The 24,416-nt window shown below is 40.8% G+C and overlaps 4 protein-coding genes across 6 annotated transcripts in view; 2 read left to right on the top strand and 2 right to left on the bottom strand.

The window, feature by feature from the left end:
* The first annotated feature begins 1,028 nt into the window (after positions 1 to 1,028).
* Positions 1,029 to 4,786, top strand: gskip (gsk3b interacting protein). The gene is made up of 3 exons (XM_029493781.1): positions 1,029 to 1,277; positions 2,908 to 3,153; positions 3,256 to 4,786. Exons 2-3 carry the CDS (start codon positions 2,911 to 2,913, stop codon positions 3,412 to 3,414), a joined length of 402 nt encoding a protein of 133 aa, XP_029349641.1. The 5' UTR covers positions 1,029 to 1,277; positions 2,908 to 2,910; the 3' UTR covers positions 3,415 to 4,786.
* Positions 4,541 to 6,933, bottom strand: LOC115035777 (NPC intracellular cholesterol transporter 2). The gene is made up of 5 exons (XM_029493780.1): positions 6,788 to 6,933; positions 6,172 to 6,269; positions 5,610 to 5,717; positions 5,349 to 5,521; positions 4,541 to 5,069 (listed from the first exon to the last, which is right to left on the bottom strand). Exons 2-5 carry the CDS (start codon positions 6,251 to 6,253, stop codon positions 4,983 to 4,985), a joined length of 450 nt encoding a protein of 149 aa, XP_029349640.1. The 5' UTR covers positions 6,254 to 6,269; positions 6,788 to 6,933; the 3' UTR covers positions 4,541 to 4,982.
* A 342-nt stretch (positions 6,934 to 7,275) lies between these two features.
* Positions 7,276 to 9,366, top strand: isca2 (iron-sulfur cluster assembly 2). Its single transcript, XM_029493364.1, has 4 exons — positions 7,276 to 7,365; positions 7,584 to 7,749; positions 8,099 to 8,214; positions 8,305 to 9,366. Exons 1-4 carry the CDS (start codon positions 7,304 to 7,306, stop codon positions 8,477 to 8,479), a joined length of 519 nt encoding a protein of 172 aa, XP_029349224.1. The 5' UTR covers positions 7,276 to 7,303; the 3' UTR covers positions 8,480 to 9,366.
* Positions 9,348 to 24,416, bottom strand: part of eml5 (EMAP like 5) — a 33,246-nt gene continuing 18,177 nt past the window's right edge. Inside the window, exons 17-44 of one of the 3 annotated variants that reach the window (XM_029493357.1) lie at positions 22,730 to 22,830; positions 22,436 to 22,629; positions 22,008 to 22,119; positions 21,693 to 21,820; positions 20,266 to 20,407; positions 20,003 to 20,155; positions 19,283 to 19,414; positions 19,075 to 19,163; positions 18,104 to 18,280; positions 17,792 to 17,993; positions 17,584 to 17,710; positions 17,323 to 17,337; positions 16,536 to 16,544; positions 15,781 to 15,859; positions 15,386 to 15,515; positions 15,153 to 15,251; positions 14,827 to 14,847; positions 14,279 to 14,452; positions 13,966 to 14,174; positions 13,537 to 13,694; positions 12,876 to 12,990; positions 12,597 to 12,785; positions 12,324 to 12,496; positions 11,677 to 11,839; positions 11,490 to 11,593; positions 11,243 to 11,396; positions 10,692 to 10,792; positions 9,348 to 10,597 (exon numbers count right to left, since the gene is read on the bottom strand). In XM_029493357.1, coding sequence (XP_029349217.1) covers positions 10,561 to 10,597; positions 10,692 to 10,792; positions 11,243 to 11,396; positions 11,490 to 11,593; positions 11,677 to 11,839; positions 12,324 to 12,496; positions 12,597 to 12,785; positions 12,876 to 12,990; positions 13,537 to 13,694; positions 13,966 to 14,174; positions 14,279 to 14,452; positions 14,827 to 14,847; positions 15,153 to 15,251; positions 15,386 to 15,515; positions 15,781 to 15,859; positions 16,536 to 16,544; positions 17,323 to 17,337; positions 17,584 to 17,710; positions 17,792 to 17,993; positions 18,104 to 18,280; positions 19,075 to 19,163; positions 19,283 to 19,414; positions 20,003 to 20,155; positions 20,266 to 20,407; positions 21,693 to 21,820; positions 22,008 to 22,119; positions 22,436 to 22,629; positions 22,730 to 22,830 — 3,487 coding nt within the window. In that variant the 3' untranslated portion in view covers positions 9,348 to 10,560. The remainder of the gene's footprint in view (positions 10,598 to 10,691; positions 10,793 to 11,242; positions 11,397 to 11,489; positions 11,594 to 11,676; positions 11,840 to 12,323; positions 12,497 to 12,596; positions 12,786 to 12,875; positions 12,991 to 13,536; positions 13,695 to 13,965; positions 14,175 to 14,278; positions 14,453 to 14,826; positions 14,848 to 15,152; positions 15,252 to 15,385; positions 15,516 to 15,780; positions 15,860 to 16,535; positions 16,545 to 17,322; positions 17,338 to 17,583; positions 17,711 to 17,791; positions 17,994 to 18,103; positions 18,281 to 19,074; positions 19,164 to 19,282; positions 19,415 to 20,002; positions 20,156 to 20,265; positions 20,408 to 21,692; positions 21,821 to 22,007; positions 22,120 to 22,435; positions 22,630 to 22,729; positions 22,831 to 24,416) is intronic. The other 2 variants (XM_029493356.1, XM_029493358.1) reach the window with 2 other exon arrangements.

The following is a 24,416-nucleotide window of genomic DNA, read 5'->3' as shown; positions in this document are numbered from 1 at the left end:
TGCTTGTATATCGGCTTTCAGGGGGTGCAGGGTTTTCACAAACACCTAAAATTTATTTGTTTTGAGAGAATATGGACATTATGGCAAATTAATATTACAATTTCATGAAGTGAAATATTCCATGTTTATTCATGACTTGTGCCAACATACAACATTTAAGAAGGCTCTTGATAAGATTTTTGTGATTTTCATTTCACCATTTGTTTGCTGTATGAAAATGACTACCTTATATCTCATATCTGTGACTCATCGCCCTTTAATGATATGCAAAGCAGCCTTTCTTTGTGTACTGAAACAGTAGATTCAGGTCATCTGATTTGAGTTGCTTGTTCTGCTTTTTTTTTTTTTTTCTCTAACAGCGTAGCTTGTGCAGGTTGCAACTCAGTCCTGTGAACTAGCTGTTAATTTGCCACAAGAATATTGCTTGCAAAAGGGAAATGAACCATTTTCTTCTTTGTGGACGTTCTCTAACCAAACACAAGATCCTCTAAAGTGCAGTTGACTTTAATACTGACTGATCAGGTTTAAAGCCACTGCAACACTGCTGTGTCTTGTTCATGTGACATTTGACACCAGCTCCTTTGTGGTTTTTGTCAGCATTGTGAGCAGTTTTTTGTTAGTTTGGATTCACAGTTGCCAGCTCCTCAGTGAGGAAAGTCACTATGGGCTGTGCCAAAACTCACTAGATGGCGCTCGTTAACTCGTTAAATGTATTTGTTTATTGAATAATTTTTCAATCTGCTGAATGGACTACAGATGATTTCTCTAATGTATTATTTTTATGCACCACTGTATTTGCCTGAAAGTTTATAGCTTTCTAAGTGAGGGTCGGGGGAGGACGCACGGCTGCAGCCGCTGCTCATTGAGAAGAGTAAGAATGAGACCCGCTTACTTACACGTCTGCAAAAGTCGCCACTTAGACCTGGAAATATCTCCGGGTTTTTAGCGTTATGGCCGAAAACTCCCTAAATATTGACCCCAAGGCACGAAGTTGTCGCCAACAGCGCTGCGGACGCCGGCGGAGGGAGCGGACAGTGACGTCACAACATGGCGGAACAGTTTAGACCACATTTGGGTCAAGAGTTTTAGGACATTATTTCAGCCGAAAAGCAGACACGTTTAAATTATTCGGCCGTGTGTATGTTTTTGTTTGCTTTTTATTTCTCTCTGGCTATCGATAAATCGCCGTCTGTCCGCCGTACTGTCTGAACCTTGTCCACAGAGCCGTGAGCGGGCTGGAAGCTTCCGCAAACCGGAAGAACACAACCAGCGAGGAGGTGAGAAAAATGAACGCAGTTTGTTTTGAGAGATTTCTGCAACATACTTACATCGACTGCGATGCTTTATGTGTAATATCATGTGCCCTTTTCTGCTGTAAACCAAGTGATCGAAACGCGTTATTGGCCTCCAGAGCGGCAGGTTTCTGTGCTGCTGTTAAACAGCACTGAGTTAGCCATTAGTTCACCCAGAGTTCAGCCGAAAACACAGACACTGTTTGGATGTGAGTTAGCCTCAGAGGAGCAGGTTCACTGGCCACCGTGAACCAGCCGACGACACTCACACTAAATGTGATATCTGGGAAGACAGTGGTCGGGCTTATTTCGCCTCAGCTAGCTAAACAGGAATCAGTCATCAAGATGTCGCTCTGATGTCCATATAATAATCATGTAAGCCACATTAAGGCTAACAAACGTGAATCCAGGACGTGTATTCACTCAAATAGTCCATTTCAGTACAAAGGTGAAGTTCTTCAGTATTTCATACTAGTTTATACTGTATGCACTGCCAAAGGGTAATGTAATTTCTACTCCATAGCTTCTTTGACAGGTGTTTATTGGCAAATTAGGATTTTACACAACATCTTGTAAAACATGTTGCATATGGTTATCCAAAAGGCAATATACAGAAAGATGGTAAGCCAAAGGTTCTATCGATCATCCGTCAAAAAATAAACCCTGAAATGGAGACAATGGGAACTTGGAGGCTTTGCTTGGATTTTGTGATGGCTTAGTAAATAATTAAGAATAAACCATAACAGTACTTTATGATAAGGGCTGTTTTCCAATGAAGTCATCCGGAGGAATGAGAAGACGAAGTGCTACAGCTGACATAGAGTCAAAAGGCACAAACAGTAACAGTGTCATGTCTGTTGACATAAATGGGTCATGGCATGTTTCTGCTTGTTCAACAGACATTTTAGCTGTTATTCAGCTATTTTTCATGCTCAGTGCGCTCTTCAGTGACTGAAAACAGCATGTTTGTATATGTGGAGTGTACAGATCCATTTGATTTTTGCAAACGTTCTTATATTTTGTAGATTGAATTGTGTGTGTGTATATATATGAAAATGTATATAATGAAAATCTTTGCCCATCATTCTACCCATAATAAGGTAAAGTTTTGGCAAATTATCACATATCTTTTTGTCACTCATGTAATGTGTCTTACTTATAAAAACTGTATTCAGCAAATCAGCAAAATATTAAAGTGGGTTGAGCATATGTTCCTCCAAAGCTGCAAGTCTCACAGAAGAGTCGACGTATGTGTTCTTCAGACGCAAGTTATGATACAATGACTGTATCGGGACTATAGCTGAGTCAGCGCTTGTAATATTGTAACGATGCTGACTGTTGCATATCTAACCCTAACCCTTCATAAACAGATTTTACAAGAATAGGACATTCATTTGATGGACTATGATCTCAATATGGATAATACTTAACAGGATAGCTTGTTACCATGATGGGGAAGAACAGCTTTTTCTGACAGACTCCTAGTTATTTACAGGGTTATTGAAGTTGTCTTGGATGCAATGCTGCTATTCAAAAAATGGTGATTTAACACCTTAAAATCTGAGCTTCATCTGAGTCTTGTGTTTACTCTGAATAAATTGATGATGTGTTTTAGGGGATGGAGATAGACTGCCAGCCTGAGGAGCCCATCGTCCCTTCATTTGATGAGGACTGCGTTGAGCTCGGTGACGTCAAGGACATGAGACTGGAGGCAGAAGCCGTGGTTAATGACGTGCTTTTCGCGGTCACGCAAATGCATGTGTCGCAAAGTCTCAACAGCGAGTTGGATGTGGCGTACATAAATGTGGAGACCAGAGAAGGAAATCTGTATTGTCTGGAACTCACAGAGGCAGGACTGAGGGTAAGATGCCGTAACAGTGCAACACTGTGTTTCTTTGTTTCTCTCATGAAGACCCAAATTCATGCGGTCAGACAGTAAAGCCCCTTTTTTCTACCCAAACAGGTGGTGGGCTATGCCTTTGATCAAGTGGACGAGGATTTGAGCGACCAGTATTATGAGACTGTTTACTCTCTTCTGGACACACTGAGTCCAGGTTACACAGAAGCCTTTGGGAATGCTTTGCTCCAGCGGCTGGAGAATCTGAAACAAAGCGGACGATAGAACTTGCGACCAAGATGCTGTATTAGATATTCAAGTGTAACTGGTGGCTGACACTATGGGTGTTTGGCTATGAGCCAATAAGAACCTAGTCTGGTCAAATATTCTAGCCGATCATGTGACTTCCACCTGCCTAGCTACCACAATGAGAGGCACACTGCCCCAATCAACTTTGCTTCATACCAAGTTTCATATCATTGAATGATGCCATGTATGACACTTCAATATAGTGACTGCTAGGGATTGAGCGTATGGGATGTTTCAACCTTGTGCTGACTTTAACTGTGGGAAGATCTTCCAGCTTCCCCGTTAAACTTAACATCGTTTAAGTAAGCTACACATTTCTACTCATAATCTGAGGAAAAACAGCAAGTTGTATTGATACTTATTCAGTTTCCCCTTTTGCAGTGCTTGCACTAAAGCTGTGACCTAGGGACTGACATCAGCTAGAATGTAACTCAGTTATAATTCAGCAGGTGTCAATGAAAGAGCCAAAGCTGTATTCTGTGTGACTCATATTGCCTTAATGACCAACTTTTGGTTAGAAAAGTACAAAAGTTAACCCATAAACTTAATGGACAACTTAATATTTTGTGGATCATGTGGGACTGTTAATTCACATGGATAGTAAAGCATAAAAACTTATTTGGAGGTTGTAATGTTGCAGACTAAACTGACACTATATTCAGTATCATACTGTTTCAATATAGTTTTTCCTCCATACTGCAGTGAATTGCATTCCAGACCTTTGCTGTAAATATAAAGTTGTCCTTGTACGTTTCAGTACTTTATTCTTGTCCTCAAACAGTATTTGTCCTTAATGAAAGTTAAGGACTGCTGGAAGTGCTTCAAGTTGATGTCATTGTACATGTGACCTGTTTTGATCCCACTTCAGTCTTATGAGAATTACATTAAGGAAACTTCTGCTTATATATGGCAATTCCTTGCTGCTGGCCTTTGTTCAGACCAATAAAAAAATAAAAATCTCAAAGTATGTCAAAGATTCATTAATGTACTTAGTCAAGTTCTACATCAGTGTCAGTGGGTTGAGTAGTGTTTGCATTAGCTATTGAAGTTAGACCTTCTAATTTACCTTCCAGAACAAAGACAGCTGAGGTCAAATTCAGATGGTGAAATCTGAATACACATTAGGTTTCTTTATTAGAATTAACTTTTCCATATGGCAGCACAAGATCAGTAAGAAATGTTAGAAAATTGTTGAATTAAAGTACAAGGTGTACCCTTTGACTACACAGCAGCCAGTAAGCCAAGACATTTGCATCATAGTGGAATGTAGTTAAGCTAGAGTCAGACAAACTTTAACTTGCAATATTTGATATCAAGTCTTAAAATTGACTGTTGGCAGATACCTGGGGGAAAAAAAAAAAAAAGTTTTCTTTGAAGGATTTAAGATGTTTACATGTGAAGCAGTCTTGCAAACTAGTGAAAGACATGCATCTTAAAATCAAGTTGAAGGAATAAAATTAGATCTTTGTTTTTACTCCAAGCTAAATCCCTTTATTATTAAAAAAAAAAAAAAAAAAGAAAGTTGAGGTATTGTTGGCAGCAGCTTAGCTCACAATTTGAACTGGGAATCTAATGCAGAACAGGTCTTGTTTGTCGTCATCTCTCAGTTCCCATTCCACAACCAGTTTTATCTAGAAATGCAGAAAGAGTAGTCAGGTGACCATTTCTGATAAAGGTGAAAGTATGAAACACCCCCCCCCCCAAAAAAAAAAAGAAGTCTTAGGACAAAATTAACACTTGAACAGAGGAAGAGAAACCTTGCATTTAACATTTAAAGCACATTTGTCACAAGACTTGCATGAGAAATACCACATACATAGGACTGCAGCTGCAAAGACTTTGCAGACCCATTTCAGCGAAAGATAAAGACATTTAAAAAATGACTTGTTGATGTCAGATGTACTACTCACTGCAGGATACTCAGTTTTCACAGGGAGAGAGTTGAGATAGTGATAGCTCTGCTGTTTCTGGATGGGACACTGGATTCCAGACTTGCAGCCATCTTCCATGGGAATAGGAAAGGGGACAGGAACACCAGCAATAATACCATGAACCAGTGCTTTGCTTGTCTGGCTCTCCACAGCTACAAGAGCAAACATGACATCAAAAGGTTAAAAAAAAGAAAAAGTCAAGTAGAAGATTTGTGAAATTATATAAAGTAGTCTACTCACCACTGTTGAATGTCACATTGACACTGTAGGACTGGCCTTTGTGTAACTGGCATGGCTGACTTGCACAAGGTGTAATGTCCACTGTTGCAACTTTGCCAGACTTGGAGCCTGACAAGGTAGAAAAAGGGTACATATTTATTAAGGGGAAAAAAAAAAAAAAAAAAAAAGTTTAGGTACGAGTTGCTCACCATATACCATTAATGGACCTTTCAAAACTATTTGTCCAAATCCAAAGTCATTTGTGACTGTGGGGTTCAGGTTAAGCCAGAAAGCTAAGCATAAAGAGCAGTGCCCTTGTCATGCACTGCAGTATCATTTCCTCTGTGGGTATGACTGTGAGGAAAGACTGTTGCACTGCAGAGCGGAAGTATTTCATTCCACAAGAGTCATTTCTGACCATATGACCACATAGAATATTGTGTTCTGGACAAGTAACAACAAAAATGTAGATCTGGGTGTGAAAGTTGAACACATTAAGTCTCCTTACTGATATTTTGGGGTCATAATAAGGTTTATCCAAATGTCCTGTCCTCACACAGGAGTGAGTCTGGAGGAAACTTACCGCAGTCCAAGTACTTGACTGGCTCCGCACAGGTGAGCCCCATCAGGCATAGTGAGACGATGAAACCAGTCCGGACATCCATGTTTCTCTCTCTCTTTCTGTGAAACATCCATGACGCACTGTTAAATAAACTTTGTCTGAACAGCCAGCAGCAGGGGCGTTGTTAGGTGCGTTTTATGTTTATAGGAATATATTTATATTCCTAAACCCCCCCCTCATATTTCAACACAATCCCAGTGATGTCGGTATTTTGGTACTGTCAATTATTGCGAGTGAAAGTGCATTGTAGCATTAGTTTTGGCATGGGAAAATTTAAACTGCCTTTCTATTCTTTGGGTAGATGGATCTATGAAGATCTTTAAGGAGGGTGAGCAGGTGCGTTGAACATTAGTCATCCTCTAAAACAGTCAATCCTGCTGGACCTGGCCAGCAGAACACACAGATGACTCGTCTGTTGCCTCCACTGTAGCAGTGACTCAAAAGTTTAACACGACGAGGAACAGACACTCTTCGACTGCCCGGTCATTAAAATAGAAACAAACTAAACAAAACAGCAGAAGACTGAGTAGCGTCAAAACAAACAAATAAACCAACTTTTTAAACAAACAGACGGTACCTTTCAGAGAACCTCAGTCCGTGTCCGGCGTCACAGCGGCAGCACCGTTCCCCTTCTGACTTCCCTGTGTCACGAGATCACGCCTATTTATCAGCGGATCGGGAATTTTGGCTGCCCGAAATTTTGCCTGACAGGAATCATCCTCAGTGTGGTGGTACCGAGCCCTGTGCTGCCACCAGGGACAGATAAAAGCTTCAAGCTCCGCAAAACCTTCATGTCACCAAACCTGAGCAAACCTAAACTCAATGTGAATGTTTGTACGGTGGTTTCTGTCGGGGTGGAGGTGGCTGCTGCCTGGCAGAGCTGCTCCGTAGCGGCAGGACGAAGGTAGCAGAGCCCATGTTACAGTGTCACCCGACTGCCTTGTGATTGGCAGGTGAAGTAGCGAATCAAAAGCGGATTTTCTAACAATATAGGCAGGTCCTGACACACAGACACAATCTTTAGCCAATGAGAGTGAGACATACGTTCTACTACAACAAGGGGGTGGGGCTTATCTATATTTTGTTATGGAAGATGTCATTCGCGACAGAAGCAATGATATCTGCGTCAAAGTCTAAATTGTTGAGCCTTGCAAGGTAATGTTAATTTTTTTAATATGGCATACGTTACAAGGGATGTTCGCTGTCTAAATATCAATGTTTGTGGTTTAAAACGTTGATCGTTTTGTCTTAGAGTTAGCAAGCTAGCCTTATTCGCTAGCTAATACTTAGGCTAGTCATGTTAGATGTCTGTTTGCTCTCACACCGACTGAGCTGAACACGTCAGCTGATTTTGTTTAGTTTTTTTTCCTCAGGGCATCTTTTCTTCTGAACAGTCCCGCTGTGAGCCAACAGTTACACCGGTTACCTCCAAACCCCGCAGCCGGGATCCGGCGCTTCAGTAGCTCCTCGGCTGAGGGAAAGCCAGCTGTGTCCAGTCCGTCTGAAGACAAGGTCCACCTCACTGAGTCATGTGTGAAGGTCAGCAGATAAACACGATCCACTATAGATTTCTTCAGGGATGTGTATATATATGTATATATATATACATATATATATGTAAATTAACAGCCAGAGGCAGCGGCGAGCAGCTGTATTCACAGTACAACTCAATGGCATCTGAAATATTTGCTAAAGACCTCCACACACTGTCCTCACTTCATCAACATCACACAACAGTATTATATGTGATGGAGTCTGAAGAGTGATATACAATGTGCATGTTCAATCACAGATCAAAATCTTTGGTCCTAAATACTCAGTCATGCCACATTATCATTTTGAACATCATTGCTCTTCACCTCACTATATCTGACTCTGTTTAATCTAGAGACTCGGGGAGATCATGGAGAAGGGTGAGTACCTGAGAATACATGTTGAAGGCGGAGGCTGCTCTGGTTTCCAGTATAAATTTTCTGTTGACAGTAACAGGAATGAAGATGACAGGTAATCTTATCTATCTACCCTTCAAGTTATTGTTTCCTTAAAGTCGCATTAAACCATTCCTAATTTTATGCTGTCTTCCTTATTCCTCAGAGTGTTTGAGAAAGGAGGAGTTGGCATTATCGTGGACCAGGACAGTCTCGAGTTTGTGAAAGGGTCCACAGTGGACTTCAGCCAGGAGCTGATCCGCTCCACCTTCCAGGTGCTGAAGAACCCTCAAGCTGATCATGGCTGCTCCTGTGGCAGTTCCTTCTCCGTCAAACTATGACCCTGCTACCCTGTCACCTGCATTATTACTTAAAACTTAGCTATTTATTTGGCACATATATACATCATTTAGTTAAATAAAAAAATATTTCAACCTACAACAGTACATCTAGTTGCTATAGGAATAAATCAACACAATGACACAATGGTAACAAAAACCGAACATAATAAGTTTCTCAGAGGTAGAATTAATTGGAGTGGCATTATATTGAATTGTTCAGTAAATAGGTACAAACAGTTACCCCAGGGTATTATGCTGCATTACAATATCTTACATTTTGAGTTTCTCATTCAGTTTGCTAATAACTACAATTTGTTACAACAGTAAAACTGGTAAATAATTGTTGGCTCTTTTTTGAGTGTAGAATGACTTGAACTGAGTAAAGGCCAGAGTGTATGAGCTATCATTGTGGATAGTGACAGTCGAAATTACTGATGGATAGCTGAGGTCATGGTAGTCAGCTGTGAGATATCATGTGTTAAAGCAGAGCAAAGGCTCAGTTGAAGTGTTGGTTACTCAGTATTTGAATTTGCCTTTGTATGTAAAATATGTATATAGGCCATATCTGTTCAATAATGAGCTTATCTATTTCAAATAAAATTAAAGAAATCCGATATTTATCTTCAGTCTCTTTATAATTTGAAGATGAATGAATGTCATGCTGAGGCAGTTGTGTAATTTAAATTTACTTGAATCCTTCCTCCCAATGATGAATGATGATGAAGAAGCAGCAGGGAAATGTTTCTATTTATTAATACTCGATGAGAGATTAGTTTGAGCACTGCTGGTGTCTTTATGTTGGTTCCTCAGTATTATGTATCATATTCTTTGTTTTGTTTCAATGAAAATTTCAAAATTCAAGTTTATGGTTGCCTTTTTTATTAAAGTGGAATTTAAGAAACATCTCACAAAAAATATACAAAAAGAATATCTACAAATGATATTTACACTGTTGTAATGTAAATCAAAATATGCAGCAACGTTTTTTGTCATTAGTCTTAATACAAGGAGTAAAATGTTTTGCGCCTTTCATGTTTTCTTTGATAAAACATTCCATTTAAGCAATATATCTGGTTACACAAAACATTAACTTACTGTTGAAAAAAGTCACACCATTCATATTAATGAAAATGCAACAGTAACACATCATACAGTAGCAGCACACTGAAAAGTGACCGGGAAAACGGCAACAGTGCATTGAAACATCAATTTACAACTGTTCTTTTTCTTTTCTGAGGAATTTGGTTTGGACAGATTGTCTTCCATGAAGCCATGCACACTCATTAACCATAAACTGATCCTCAAATGAGTATGCACACGTTAACATGTCATGAGGGGAACACTGCTGAGGGAACTTTGAGGTCAACCAGTCAACGACACAACCACATGAACAAACCATAAAGGAACCACCAGGGTAACACAGTGACCAGGTCAGGTATACAGTGCATAGTATGCTTTGGCATGCTGACATCCAGAACATAACAGCGGATGTTACATTCAGGAGGAAGGCCACAGGATTTGGAATTACCAGTAAAAATAGAACAAACGAATGACTACGTGGTCCAAAAAGTGAAAACAAACATAATACAAAAAGAATCCAAACCCTCATAAATTGAACACTCTGATTAAGGCTAATTCAGTTTGCTACATGTTTTAAAAAAATGGCATTGTCAGTAACACAATTTTATAGGCCTTCCAAGTGGCAAATATGCCATTTGGAAAATGTACACAGATTTGCTCTTTCTATAAAATATGATCTGTCACTGACATGATGTGCACACACTGTGTTAGAGAGATGATCTTTTTTTTCTACTGATGATTAGATGCTGTGAGAGCAGGGCTGGATGCCCTTCACCTGTGTTCATAATTGGGACTGATGCTATGATGAAAATGAGCATCGCACAATATGCATGCACCTAGTTTTTGAGGCAGTAATTACTGCTTTTCCTCATTTACAGGCTGCCAGGTCTGTCCTCCCCCCTTTCTTTCTTAGGATGCATCTGTTAGTAAATTCTTTTCTCTGGAGAGCAGAGCTGACAAACACCTGGACTTTCTGAGGCGAGATGGTTCAGGTTTGATCTTCAGTGAGGAGCATGAACACACCTCCACACAAAGAGGCTGATAGGAGATAAAACCAAAGGAGAGGACACACCATTTAACCTTTATCACATCATTTGGAAATTCAAGTGTTTAACTGGATCCTCAGTCATACCTCCTGTCATCTCCACCGGCACTGACAACAAAGCGATCCCCATTTGTGAAGCGTATGTTTGTCAAGTGAGCAGAATGACCCAAAAAGCGTTTGTGTTTGGCCTACAAGAGAGCGTCACATCATTCATGGTTTTATTGTGCTACAGCACAGACACGTTTACAGAGTAAGAAATAGTTTCAGTGGAAAAATCCTATAAAATCAGTTGCCAAAAATACAATTTTCTTGAAAAGCATTCTGGTTGATTCACTAACAGAATAAAATAACCTTATTGGTTACAGACTGAAAATAATTACAATCTTGTAGTTCTATGATGAATTTAGTCCTTTCCTTAAAGTATTTAATGACTGTTGAATCTTTCAAATTATCCTGATGAGTTTTCATTTGTAGAAAAATGTTGTTTTATGATTTGACCACTGGAGGGTCACTTCACATAGTGTCCCAAGATCTCAATGGCATATTTTCATGAGACCAAAGCAATACTTTCTTAATTAATCAAAAATATTCAGAGAAAAAAATAAGCAATCATTGTACAAATATGTGATGGTACTTACAAACTTCTCTGGACATGGGAAGTCAAACAGCTTCACCATTCCAAAGTCATCGCCTGTGACAACGTTAAGGCCTGAGTGGGACACACAGGCACAGGTGACATCTGCTTTGTCAGTGTTACAGGACCAGATCCCAATGACCTCGTCCCCAAGGACACTGGACAAGAGAGAGAGAGAGGTACAACATTTAGGATTCAGCACTTCATCAGTCGCTATTCAAACATCCATATTAATGTTATGGGTCCTTCACCTCGTCCAGGTGGCCCAGGTAATCCTGTCTATGTGGGACTGCTCTGTGACCTGCTTCCCCGATGGGACCTCATACACGAGTCTTTTGTAAGCTCCTGTGGATATCTGATTCAAGACATCAGAAGGTTAGAGGTGACCAGCCGGGCACTCTCTCTGCAAAGCTGATGAGCGCCCTAATGTTCCCATACCTGAATGTAAGTGCTGTCAGCTGAAAAGTCCATCTGCATCACAAAGCTGGGGATGTCCCTGCAGCAGTTGATGCGGTTAAGCTGCGGGCCGAGCGTCAGATCGTAGAAGTCAACAGCACTCTCAGTGGAGCCGACAGCCAAGTAACGAGAATTTGGACTGAACCTGAGTTGCAGACACACAACACACACCTACTTTACAGACTGGAGTTTGACAGTTTCTAACAATGATTTTTTTGCTGTATATTAATGTTTTTTTAATTTCTATTTGAATGTGTACATAAATAGATACTTTTTTAGAGTGACAACAGTTTCCAAAATCATGATGTGAGCAATAACCCTGGACATGTGCACCCAAATGTGCAGCAAAAATGTCCACAGGTAATGTGCACATTTTGGCTGGGTATTTAAGGGGATGCAACTGGATGGCGTGCACTGGGCCAATATTGTGACATTAAGCTCCAAATTGAGTTGGAGAACAATTTTTTCTAGTTTGCCTTTGCTGGTATTTTTCATCTTAGAAATGCTTCAAAAATATTGCACCCTGGTTTATTTTCTTGGATTAACCTACTACCATTTGGCTGCCAACAAATTCACTCATCAATTTGCATCAATAAGCTGATATATCTACTGCACTACTGTTAGGATACCTTATGTCCTGGATAGGGGAGCGCCGGTCCCTTTTCTTGCCCCAGATTTTGAGAGAAGCAACTAGCAGGATGATGAACTCTCCATTCTTCATGCCAATGGCCACCATGTCTCCTTCGGGGCTGTAGCTGATGGTATGTGCTGGGTGGCCCAGGTTCACCTTATTCAGCATCTTCTGTTTCCCCAAAATAAACAGCAAATTGTTATAAATCATCGTTAAAAAATAGTTTTGTCTGACTGAGCGACACTGAGGGGTTGGCTGGAACATGGCTGACCTTCTCTGGGATGTCCCACAGGCGAACAGTGCCATCCTCTGCAGCAGACAGAAATACATCTCTGGAGGGATGTGTGCCCAAACCCCAGATAGGCCCGTCCATGTGACCATTCACCAAGATGTTGCAGGCTGCATTCTTCTCCCCTACTTCAATGATTTCTGCATTTCTGGTTCCCACAAGGATTTTACCCTAACACAGCACAGATTTAAAAAGTGTCAAGCCAGAAGTCTAAAGTGAGAGCGAAGGAGTTTATTGAGTAGCAAGTTATCTGTAAAGTACCTTTCCCCTGCATACAGAGCGAACACAGTCTATGATCTGTCCAGTTTCTAATCGAAAGGCTCTGCAGCGTTTCAGCTCCTGATCCCAGAGCTTCAGAGCACCTCCCTCCTTTGAGCTGTGGAAGAAAACATCTGTTTCTCCAGATATCTTGGAAATATGTTGTTGCTTTAAGCATGCATGTTTTTCATGCTGTTCATGCATTTTACTGTTGACAGGATGTCTGTAATTTCAAAATAAACATGTCAATGTGAACATAGGGTTAGTGACTCACAGGTGCTGTATGCATTTCTCTTTCATTCATATTTAATGTCATTAGATAGATAAATAGATATACTTTATTTATCCCAGGCTGGGAAATTGCAGTTGCTAAACTCATTTAGATAAACAGACAAGCACATACAGAAAAACAAAGCTTTTCCTAAAAGAGGCCCGACAGACGAAGGTATCAGTTAAACCTGGTTTTTCTGCTCTGACATTTCCATTTAATTTCATAGTGAAATGAAAATAATATCACTAAAATCATGTTTAGTTAGTAAACTGTTATAAAGGTATTACAACATCATACATATATGACTATATCCACCTGTCAAAGATTCAAATATTAGATGATAAAATGTGAAATGAAATGACATTCATTAACGAACAAAAGAACAGCACTTACGGTCTTTCTTTGCCTCCGGTGACAATGAGGCCATCTCTCAGTGTAGTGTACATGGTGAACACAGGGCCCGTATGAGCTTTGGCCACTATTCTTACTAGAATGTGTTCCTTCCACACACACACATCCCCACTTATGGTACCTGTAAATGTCAAGTTATTCTGAAAAGAAAACAAATCTGCACTAATCTAGTGGCCTAAAAGAGCAGCGCAAGCAATCAAGAAACAGTTGACCCCACACTGAAGAAAACAGTTTGGGACGTGATGCTTTAAATATTGGCAGATTCATATAATGAGGAAAAATGCAATGTGTAATGAGAACAAGTAAGATTTTATGGATTTTATAGATTTATAAAATGTTTTTCAGTTAAAGTCAATTAAATATTTGAACCAAAAGACACAAAGTGTATTAGAATGGTTGGAAATTACTTACAGCTCCAAATGCTACAGACAGCATGGTCTGCATTCGGGCATCCTCTATGGCGCTCAGCACACCTTTCTTGCTTAGCAGAGCTCGACCAGCTAATGCCCAGAAACGCACATGTTTGATCCCCACAGACACAAAGTGTGTGTCTGAGTCTGGCCGAAACTCAGCTACAAAGATCCTCTGGGTGTGGCCTATCCGGCTGGCCACTTTGGCACCTGAAAAACACAGCAGAGCGCAGTGAAAGGTTTTCTAATCCCCACAATCCCTAAAGCTGCAGGAAGGATTATTCATCTTTAAGTTTTGTTGTTGTTGCTTTTACCTTCCTGCCACTTCCAGATGGTGACAGTGTGCTCAGGGTCCAGGCCCACAGACAGCAGCAGTTTTCCTGTGGCACTGAAGCTGACAGAACAAACCCCACCGGAGTGGAAACAGCGTAGCACGGACAGAGTTTGCTTGGTCATGGCATCCCACACATGGATGGATGGAGATGTAGCTGAGGAAGAAATGACCATGATGCTAATGCAGTTATTTGCTGCAGGTTTTAAGTGTCACACGAGTGCAAAGATGTCACTTTGATAAATTGCTTCCATCAGGTTTCCAAAATGTTTTATTTAAACAAAAACAAAATATAAGATAAAATGTTAAAGTATAGAGATTAGACATATATATTGTTATGTTATTTCTTAGAACCATATATATTACACTGTAAATATAAGAAAGCTTGCATGGGGAAAGACACGTCTCAAAAAGGGTGACCACAAGGTGGCAGTGGCTTGAAGAACTCGTACATAAAACCACAGATTTCTGATAAACACCACATTTCTGTGTTTATAAAGAAAATGAGGATTAATCTTGTAATGTCCTTACCTGACATGTCACCAGTGTCACCTAAAATGAAAGAAAATAAGATTCATTTGGTGGGCCAACAAATTAGGCGTTAAATTTTTGATTTTCTGTTGTAAATTCCATTTTTCAGTTTTTTTTACACTTTGTGGAATATTTGTAGAAGAATGCACAACAGAGGGCCAATCCCACAATTCTTCAATGCAAATATGACCATAATGAGTTATAGATTAGCATGTGGTAGGAGCATTGCTGTCAGTCAAGTGCCACAATCCCTTTGCCCAACACAGGAGAGAGGAAAGAAAAAAAGGCTGCAGGTGACACATGAGGTCAACTTCTCATAAACATACCTACTTGGCCAGTTGCCACCACATTGGGGAATTTGGGATGTTGATTTATTGTCAGGCACAGAATGTCATCACTGTGTTCTACATAGAAACTTTGGCAGGCTGTAAGAAAACCACAGCCAAACCATAGACACACACACACACACACACACACACACACACACAGGTAGAAAATAAAATACTTATATGTTATTGTTGCTTTAAAGTTGCGAATAATAACCATGTGTTCTGCTTACAGGTCGTCAGGTTGAGCACGATGCCCACTGAGGCGGTGTGGTAGATGATGTCCGCCCCCTCGTTTAGGTAATGCACATTATTGCGGCAGTCATTGCCACGATAACCAAATACCAGGTCCAACACCAAGTCCTGTGGGAGCGTCAGAAGAAGACATCCACAAAGGTCAGCGCCATGACAACTACAATGTTGGGAGCCAGCTGGTGGCTGCAGCAGAAACATCATTATTTGATTACAGAATCATCGGATGCTGTCTGGACTGAGCTGGAGCATACAGCATCCTCAACTCAGCTAATCACATTAGACAGCATCATTTTGAAACTTCCTCCTGTTTCCATAAAATTCCTTAGCTCTGTCTGCGTTTGTTGTTGTTTGTCGATGTCAAGTTCTCACTTGCCTCGATTGGTCTCTTCTTTTTTCCAACATTGTTGGTCTGCAGCTTCTCCGGCTGAGGCAGTGCTCTGCTGACAGGAGGCCTGAAACAGAAAGGCTGGGATAAGAGCACGGCTTATCGTACTGATAATTACAAGGATGGCAGTACTGGTGACAATATTTCAGTGTTGGTTTTGAGTATTGGCACACATACAGATGAAACAGTACATAATGCAAAGGCTTCTTTCATCACAAGTCTGAAAAAGGTGATGGCATCATTCAAATAAAGGCAGAGGATAAAGTTAAAAATAAAACAACATAGTAAAACTTTGCTGCTCTGTCTGTCATTTCCTCACATTTTGGTCAATACGACCTTTTCACATGATTAAAAACAACACTAATATTGATATCACATATGTATCAGGATTTTGGGCTAAAAAACAGTCACATTTGCTCTAAGTGAATAATAACCAGAAAGTAAAGATTCCTTTTTATTTATCAGATTAGCTCAGTAACAGCTTTGTCTGACTCCTTCAGAAGTGAGACAAAACATATCACCATATGTTTAAACCTCAATGGTACTTAAAAAAATTAATAATGCAAAGGCTGGAAGGACCAACTGTTGCCATGTCAGTGACCGAAGGGGGACATACTATCAGGTGTCAATAACAGGCAAGACTCCTGTCTCCTTGTAGTTACTCTATAAATATCTAAATAAAAATAACATAAAAAGAAACATGGGGGAGAAAATACAAATGAACAGCAGAGAGAGTGACTTACCTTGACCCTCTTCATGGCAGCAATAATAAAGAAAAAGCAAGAATTAGAAAGATTTCCTGCAGCGTTCGCTGCTGCCTGCTGGACATACGTAACAACACCACAGCCACTGAGGACATAAAATACAGGAGTCAGCACCACGTGTAGCCATGACAACCAAAGACCATTCCTATGACAACTGCTGCCCAGACGCTGCTATGTGGATGATTTGATTATTGTTTCCAAAAAAAAAAAAAAAGTAAAATCTTTGCTATTACTGGCAGACAATGTTTACATCCTGCCACATGGCCAATGCCAACTCTTAAAAAAGAAGACCTGCACATTTATTCTGATTTGATACATGAAGCCATGACATCATCCATTTACGTGGAGGTCCTGACAGTTAAAACACTTTATGTATGAGCTTATCAGATTTTCTTAGAGTCACAGGCAATGTTGACACTTAAGTAAAATAAATTCAAGCTCAGCTTTAACTCAATAGCCAGTGAATTGACACCAAAACATCAACTTCATTTGTTGGACAAAAAAGTGATTATCGAAAATACATTAATAAAACGAACAGTGGAAACAGTGGAAATTCTCCTCCAGTTTTCAATACATTCATAAATAACTCAATTATGTTGAGTGTTTTTCTCATACAGTGATGATGCCATGTCTAAAAAGGCTCATGGGTTAAAACAAACTACTACAATAAGATGCAACTTCACTTTTTTTAAAAATGCTACATTATTTTAACTGCTACTGTCTGATCCTTTATGTTGTGTGCAAAATCAACATCTCGAGAACTTACCTGACCACACCTTGTCTTCAAGTGGAATTAAAGAGCGAAGCAGGATAATGACAGATGGACAGCCATTAAAAGGAAAGAAGAAAAGCAGAAAAAGCTGAGTTATTTCCAAAGGGCAGGGACAGGGCCAGAGTTACACGCAGGAAAGGAAAAGATACGTTGACTGATGAAGGCAGGATTGGCTCTATTATTTAAATTCCTAGTTCTTCGCGCACCTGTCTGAGAATCTTCAAATCCTCCTAAGTTCAGCTTCATTTCATATACCTTTCATCAACTGAGGGCTCCTTCAGCTGCAAGTGGGGTTTTACACCAGTCATGGGTCTCATGTTGGTGGATAAGGCTTTGATGGTGTAGTTGATCTCATTCTCTCTCGTAACGTCACTGTCGTAACCTGAAGAAAGGCGAATGACGCTGACTTCAGCTTCAGCAGCAGTGCATCAAGTAAAAACTTCACAAGAAAGGAGCCACTCACCTCCATCATCCTCGCTCTCAATGTCAGACTCCTCACTGTCACACTGTTTGAACTCCCGGCGGCCCTCAGGCTCATGGGCCCAAATCATTAGGCATGTGTCGCCCCCACCCACTGTCACCAAGAGGCTGTCGTCATGGGTCCATCGCACATTGGTCACATGTGCGCTGTGGGCCACATAGCGTTTGAACTTTGCATACTTCCCCTGTGGCAGAGGGACAAAATTTAGGATATTAACACAACATCGCCATGAGCCTTAAACACGAGATGTTCACACTGTAGAATACCAACCAAGAAATGCGGATGGAGTCTCACCTTGACAGGGTATCTGAAGAGCTTGACGTACCCCAAATCATCTCCTGTTGCCAGCACCTTCCTGTCACTACTAAGGCAGGCAGTAGTCACCTCTGTCACCTCATTGATCACAGGCCAGATGCCCTCAACAGATGTTCCCAGGACACACGTCCATGTGCTCCAGTCAATCTTCTCTACCTGGAACAAGTCAGTACTTCTTCACAACACAAATCTGAAGTGCTGGAATAGCAGTGGAGTTCTGCACCATGAAGAGCGTGATAAACAATGGCTAAAATGTTTAAAATTTACATGAGGCCAAGCGGTGACACTCTCCTTGCTCCTCCCTCTAAACATGAGGTCACAGGTTAACTGGCTGAACAAGGGTGAGAAAAACCACCTACAACTTCATCAGGCTTCTCATCAACTCAACTCAATCTTCCATAGACTACACCAGGATCTGTCCGATAATATAAAACCAGTGTCCCCTCATTTAAGCTGAGAGGTGTGGGACGTTGATGTTCCCATAGAGTCCAGGCAGTCTGCTGAAATGGGCACATTAAAATGATAAATAAAATAGCTCCCAGAGAAGACTGCTGTCTCAGCCACTTCATGAGGATTCTGTGATCAAGCGCACAGGAGAATTAATGCATTACAACGAGTTGAGACAGAGGCAGGCACTAATGTGATAGAGGACATCGGAGGCGCCAGCATGCCCAGACTCAGCAGCATCTATCATCTCTGACTCTTATTTTCTTCATGCTCCCCTACGCCTTGTGCCTTGCAAGGTGCCTGAATGTCTGATTGCATTAAAGGGACCCTAAACACTATCCCACTTCCACTGCCAAAATTAGAATGATACTGGTGAAAAGTGGGGCGTGTTAATGCTTCACTGCCCTTCCCCGAGCCTGCCCTAATCCCAAGGGGAAAATGTGGGCCAATGGCGCCATAACCATGGGCGCTCCTCTGCTCCTGTGCCTTTTCGCCTTGCTTACCTCTGTAGCAGGGATGGTCTGCCTTTTGCCACGAGGAGCTTCGAAAAAAAACTGCTCCTTAGCACCTGTGTTGACTTGGAGTAGTTTTCCTGTGAAAGGGTTGGGAGAGGAGTGGTTTTTTAAAATGAGAACTTTTTGAGCACATAATTGTCTCTTTAGCATTAATTTACGATAATAAATATGATAATACTAAGGAAACATTGTTTACCTCTTCTGTCCCAGTCCAGATGGGTAATGTAGTTGAGGCATCCTTTGCAGACTCCAACTCTTTTGCTGCTCATCACATTGTATATATCTACAAAAGTGTCTCCAGATGCCACAGCCAGGTATTTCCCAGCACCTGAGCCAAAGAGAGAGTGGATTCAGGATAAGTCTAATTTTCCACACAAATAGTCTAAACCAGTGATTCACTGCTCTGAGGACGTTTCATGCCATAGCAGTCTGTTTGCCTCCTGGCTGGGAGTTTGGTATGTCCACCACTTTCATTCAGACTGAAACATCTACACAGCTGATGGATAGGTTGACAAAACCTATCTCCTGGTGGGTGTTGTCCTTCTTTATAAAGTGACTTCATGTCTAAGATGTTGGCTCTGAGGGGTTCACAGGTGTTGGGTTGAGAAACAGGATCGCTTCCATTTCAGGTTAAGTGTCCATGTGAAAGAGAGTTTAGTTTCTTGGTCTCACTTTGTCGGCCCCCGCTGGTTCCCATTCCTCTCTTGCTGTCTCTCTGTCTGGCCTTATTACAGAAAGCCGCTAATTTGGGTCAGGCCTGCAGCTATATCTCCCCAATCTACAGCAGGAGGGGAAATATGTATACCTGCAGAACTTTAAGCGTTGAAGGGCACAGAGACTTTGGAGGCCTACTTACTCCGTGGACAAGATTTTAAGGGAGAAGACCAGAGAAAAAATGTACAGGTGATACACAGACCTGGAGAGAATTTGATATCAGATATGATGTCTTTGCGGTGGTGGAAGGACACCAGATCCTCCAGGGTGTCTGCGTTCACTATAAGGAAACTGCCGTCATTCAGGCCCACTGCTAAGGCTTTGCCATCAGGAGAGAAGCAGCAGCAACGGCCTCCTGTGGGGGACAGGGTGACTGTTAAAGCCCTCTGACTGATGCACTTCCTGATGACAGCCAAACAGATGAAGAACATATACTGATGTGTTTGTGATGGAGCAGTGACTCACCTTTCCTGAGTTTGCGTACGGCCAGCATGCAGTGACTCGGTGAGAGGTCCCATATGCGCAGGGTTTTGTCATCACTGACGGTGGCACAGAGAGGGAGATGGGGATGAGTGGCCAGACCCCACACCTCACCCTCCATGTGGCCCTGTGGACACATACAATAGCAAGAATTTGACATTTTAGTTGGCTGACTTACTCTTAGGTGGCCAATAAAGAAGAAAAAGAATGTAGTTAATGTTGATATTTTGGATTTCCTTTTATAAACCCTAACATATCTAACATACCTTAAATTATAGTGTAAATTATAGTGTAGTATTACTCTTACCTCTTTGAATTCAAAACCGTTTTATATTAGAAATCTTGTCATTGGTGAACGTAATCATGGCTACTTTCAAGAATACTGACGTATATGTGCTGGATTGTTCAAAACTTTATTCTTCTGTGGCTGCATTTCTTTCATATTTCTTCATTGGTTTGTATTTTTGTATTCTAAGTGATCATCAGTTAATAAAGAAAAAAATGGTCATGTCTAAATTTAACAAAACATATTATTTCTATTATTTTTTCCAGCAAATGGCTTTTTTGTAGCAACATCTGCATAATATTCATATTTTCCTCCTTTCTAATAGCAGGAGCAGATGTGTGTATAACCAAATTGACTGAACATATGTGCCCCAGTCTGTATATATCCTAAGTTTCCACAGGAACATAAAGAAAAGGTGAAAGAGGACTGCCTTTAGATTTGGTCTCTCATTGATAGATCTCATCCATCACAAAGTCCTTTATACGTACATTTAAAGCATTTGAAAAGGGCAATCAATAGCACTTGCAATGTCTGCCTGCAACCTGGGGAGCCTTGAAGACACTTAAGTGTTTGGCTAATTCAACTAATTCAGCAGCAGTAATACATCACTGTTTATGGGAGCCTCTTTGGTGATTTGGTTTGAAAATCACAGCGATCATGTCTCAGTCAAACCACAAGGTCATTTTGATTCACATTTTGTATCATATAGATGTGAATGGGTCACTGATTAGGATTTTTAAAAGGCAGATGTGACTTTCACATTGTCTCAGTAGCAACACAGCAATTTTTAAAATAAATTTCCAGAGATTTCAGAGACAGCCACTGCATTCTTTCATTATTCACACACACTTGAACTTGCTGTAGATAAGGAATCCATCACCTTGTCGGTGGTTCATTAAAACAAACTATGATGTCCGCCAGTCATTCAGTTCATCCTCAACCTTTTAAACCTTAAACCAACTACTGCTCTTCACCTTAAGGACACCCAGCTCATTATAGTGCAGAGCTGACTTCTTCATCAATACCCTGTCTGAGACAGCGAAGCACGGGTTCATTCTGGTGTACTGTAAATCATGAGAGTCGTTGTGTGACAGGAGTAAAGGGGTTATTTTTATCTTTATCTTACCTGGACCAGCAGAGTGATCGGGCCACTCTTATCAACCTCCAAGATCTCACCATTTTTGGTCCCCACCAGGATGTGGCCATGGCCCAAAGATATGGCACGTATGGAGGGGTTGTCTTCCAACAGCAACCCTGCACAGTCCATTAATTATAGGACTAAGTCAAAGACCTTAACTTGAACCAGTACACAGGAGGCAAGCTTAATTTCATCTAAAAGCATTGGCTGCTTTAAAGGAATTTACACTGGACAGTTATATTATATCTATAGAACCACAGAGGCATGAGAAGGATTCAGGAAGGAGCTGAATGACCTTTTTACCTTTAGAGCCTGGAGCTAGGACTGATCTCTTGATGGCATAGGTCTTGAGGCATCTCTCAAAAGAGTCATCCCACAAAGCTACTATACCATCCTTTCCTCCAGTCACAAATCCCTGCAGGAACATCACATTGGCACATTTAAGGCTGCAATACTCTGTATAGATTGAACATGTCCCTCACAGTGTAACTTCAGCTTCACAATAAGACATGAGTACAAAAAGGTACTATATCTACAAGAAAGAAAGATTCTGGCACATTAGAATCATTATAGAAAATAGAATAATAGTCATACTGATATTGATAAATTGTTTACAAACAAGGTTTACATTGAAATTGTAATTCAGCACTAAAAGCGATTAAAATAAATATTCTGATATATTTTCAATAGTGAAAAAGGTTGACCCACCACTCTCTGGGTTTGTGACATACCTTCTCTAGAGCATGCATGCTGAAGACAGGTCCGTCATGAGCTTTGACAGTCTTCATCAGGAACATGTCTCTCCAGATGCAAATGTCCCCTGTGCATGTGCCCGAGAACACCATCTCCTCCGACCAGCCGTAGACAGCACACATCATAGTCTCTGTCTTCCCCATGTTCCCCTTGCGTCCAATTAGTCCACCACCTGAGAGCGAAACAGAGAGTCGGCTCACAGTCAGACATGTCAGTGTTAAGCCAGAGCTGTGCTTGTTAGAGTCGTTCCTCGCCAATAGAAAGGGTCTTACCAGCTTTATGCCAAAATTTCATGTGTTTCACACCAGCTGTGATGAGCTTGTCTGGCAGGTATGGGTTTATTTTCACAACAAAAATCTTGTCCTTGCTGCCCCTGAAAAACAAATTTTGCCCATCACAAAATATAGAACAATTTGTATATTTTTCTGATGTACAAAAACTTTCATTTTTTTTTTATTCTCCTGCCTGAGACTTGTCATTATTTTTTTAACTTCACAGTGTCACATAAAATATTTAAAGAATTCTGCGGCCTTAGCAACAATTCAAGCAACAATTACACAAAGCACGCTGCGCTGAGGAAGTTTGATCATGGAAATGAAATGCAATAACATGGCTCTCAATCTGTTTCTGTGTAATAAAAATCATGCTGACTTGCATGATTTAGACTATCAAAATACATGTTGCTCTGATTTTCAGGGAACAGGCAGCACAGTGAAGTAGCTCGATCTAATTCATCTGTATACAATTTAACGTGAAGGAATGAGGTTTTATTTTTAATTAATTTAACATGTTCAACAGCAAAGAAATATTTGTTAAAAGCTACACTGAATGTGATACTGAAGCACTGACTAAACAGATAAGAAGGGGAATCCAGCATTCTGTCTCCTTGTTTCTGCACGCTGTTTTGCACTACATGAACATTAAGAACTAGTCGCTGGTCATGGCTGATGCAATGGGCCGTGCCTAATTCTTTGAGTTCTCTAATTGTCGCCCTTTGCAGCTGCATTAGTCCCCCTCACAGTGAAGCCAGAGCAACATTACACCCTTCTCCTCACTCTTTGTATCCATATTTTCTTCGACATTATGCCTTACATGTCTCCATATTACTACGCTACACCATCTTTTGGCCTCTCCCTCTTACGCCCAGCTGAAGATGAGACAGTGGCAGTGGACCAACCAGGCTCTGTCAAGCCCCGTTTTCCTCTGCCCGCCTCACTGCATTGCCCACCAGGGTCTGCAAAGAAGGTCAGTGCAGCTCTGATCCCATCCGTGCCTGAGTTACAGTGAGAGCCGGGCCGACAATGCACAGGAGTGCAACCTGCACTCCACGCTAGCCACAGGCTGTTTCAATGGAGATACTAGATATGAATATCGAGCAACAAAGCGAAAAGCAAAACTAATTGGGAAAAAGATGTTTTTCAGTGAGATACTTTTGGGTCCTTCTGTGTTCTCGGTTCTATAACTTCATCTGCCATGAAACAGAAAATCATTATGTAAATTGAGCACTGCATTATGTTCTGAACCAATTAACATCTCTCACGCTTTGTAACGTTTCATATTCCAGGTCTGGTAGAGTGATCCATCGGCATCTGATGCATATTCCTGGTGCATATCCCCTGTTTCTGCTCACATTGCTACATTCTACCTGAGCAGTTTTCATTTGCATCTTCCTGCATTGTCTTATTGGGCAGTAAAGGTAAAGGTGAAGGGAAACTGTTTGTCACACACAGACACTAGTTGGATCAGAACAAATGCAGCTTGGGTAAATATTCCTATATCTTTATTGCATTCAAAGATGCAGAAGACTTATACTCAGCTTTTATAGTCCAATTAGTTTTAATCATTGGGGCAAATTGGTGCAATTGCTTTCATTAGTTCCTGTTACTTTCTTAATATTTGAAAATAAAATTGATATGTTAAGCAGCCCAAACTCACCATAATTCCATAGAAGATGTAAAT

This window comes from Echeneis naucrates, chromosome 22 (genome assembly GCF_900963305.1).
Source record: "Echeneis naucrates chromosome 22, fEcheNa1.1, whole genome shotgun sequence".
In the NCBI taxonomy this organism is placed as follows: Eukaryota; Metazoa; Chordata; class Actinopteri; order Carangiformes; family Echeneidae; genus Echeneis; species Echeneis naucrates.
Note: the sequence above shows the minus strand (reverse complement) of the source record. Positions and strands in the feature narration are given on the sequence as shown.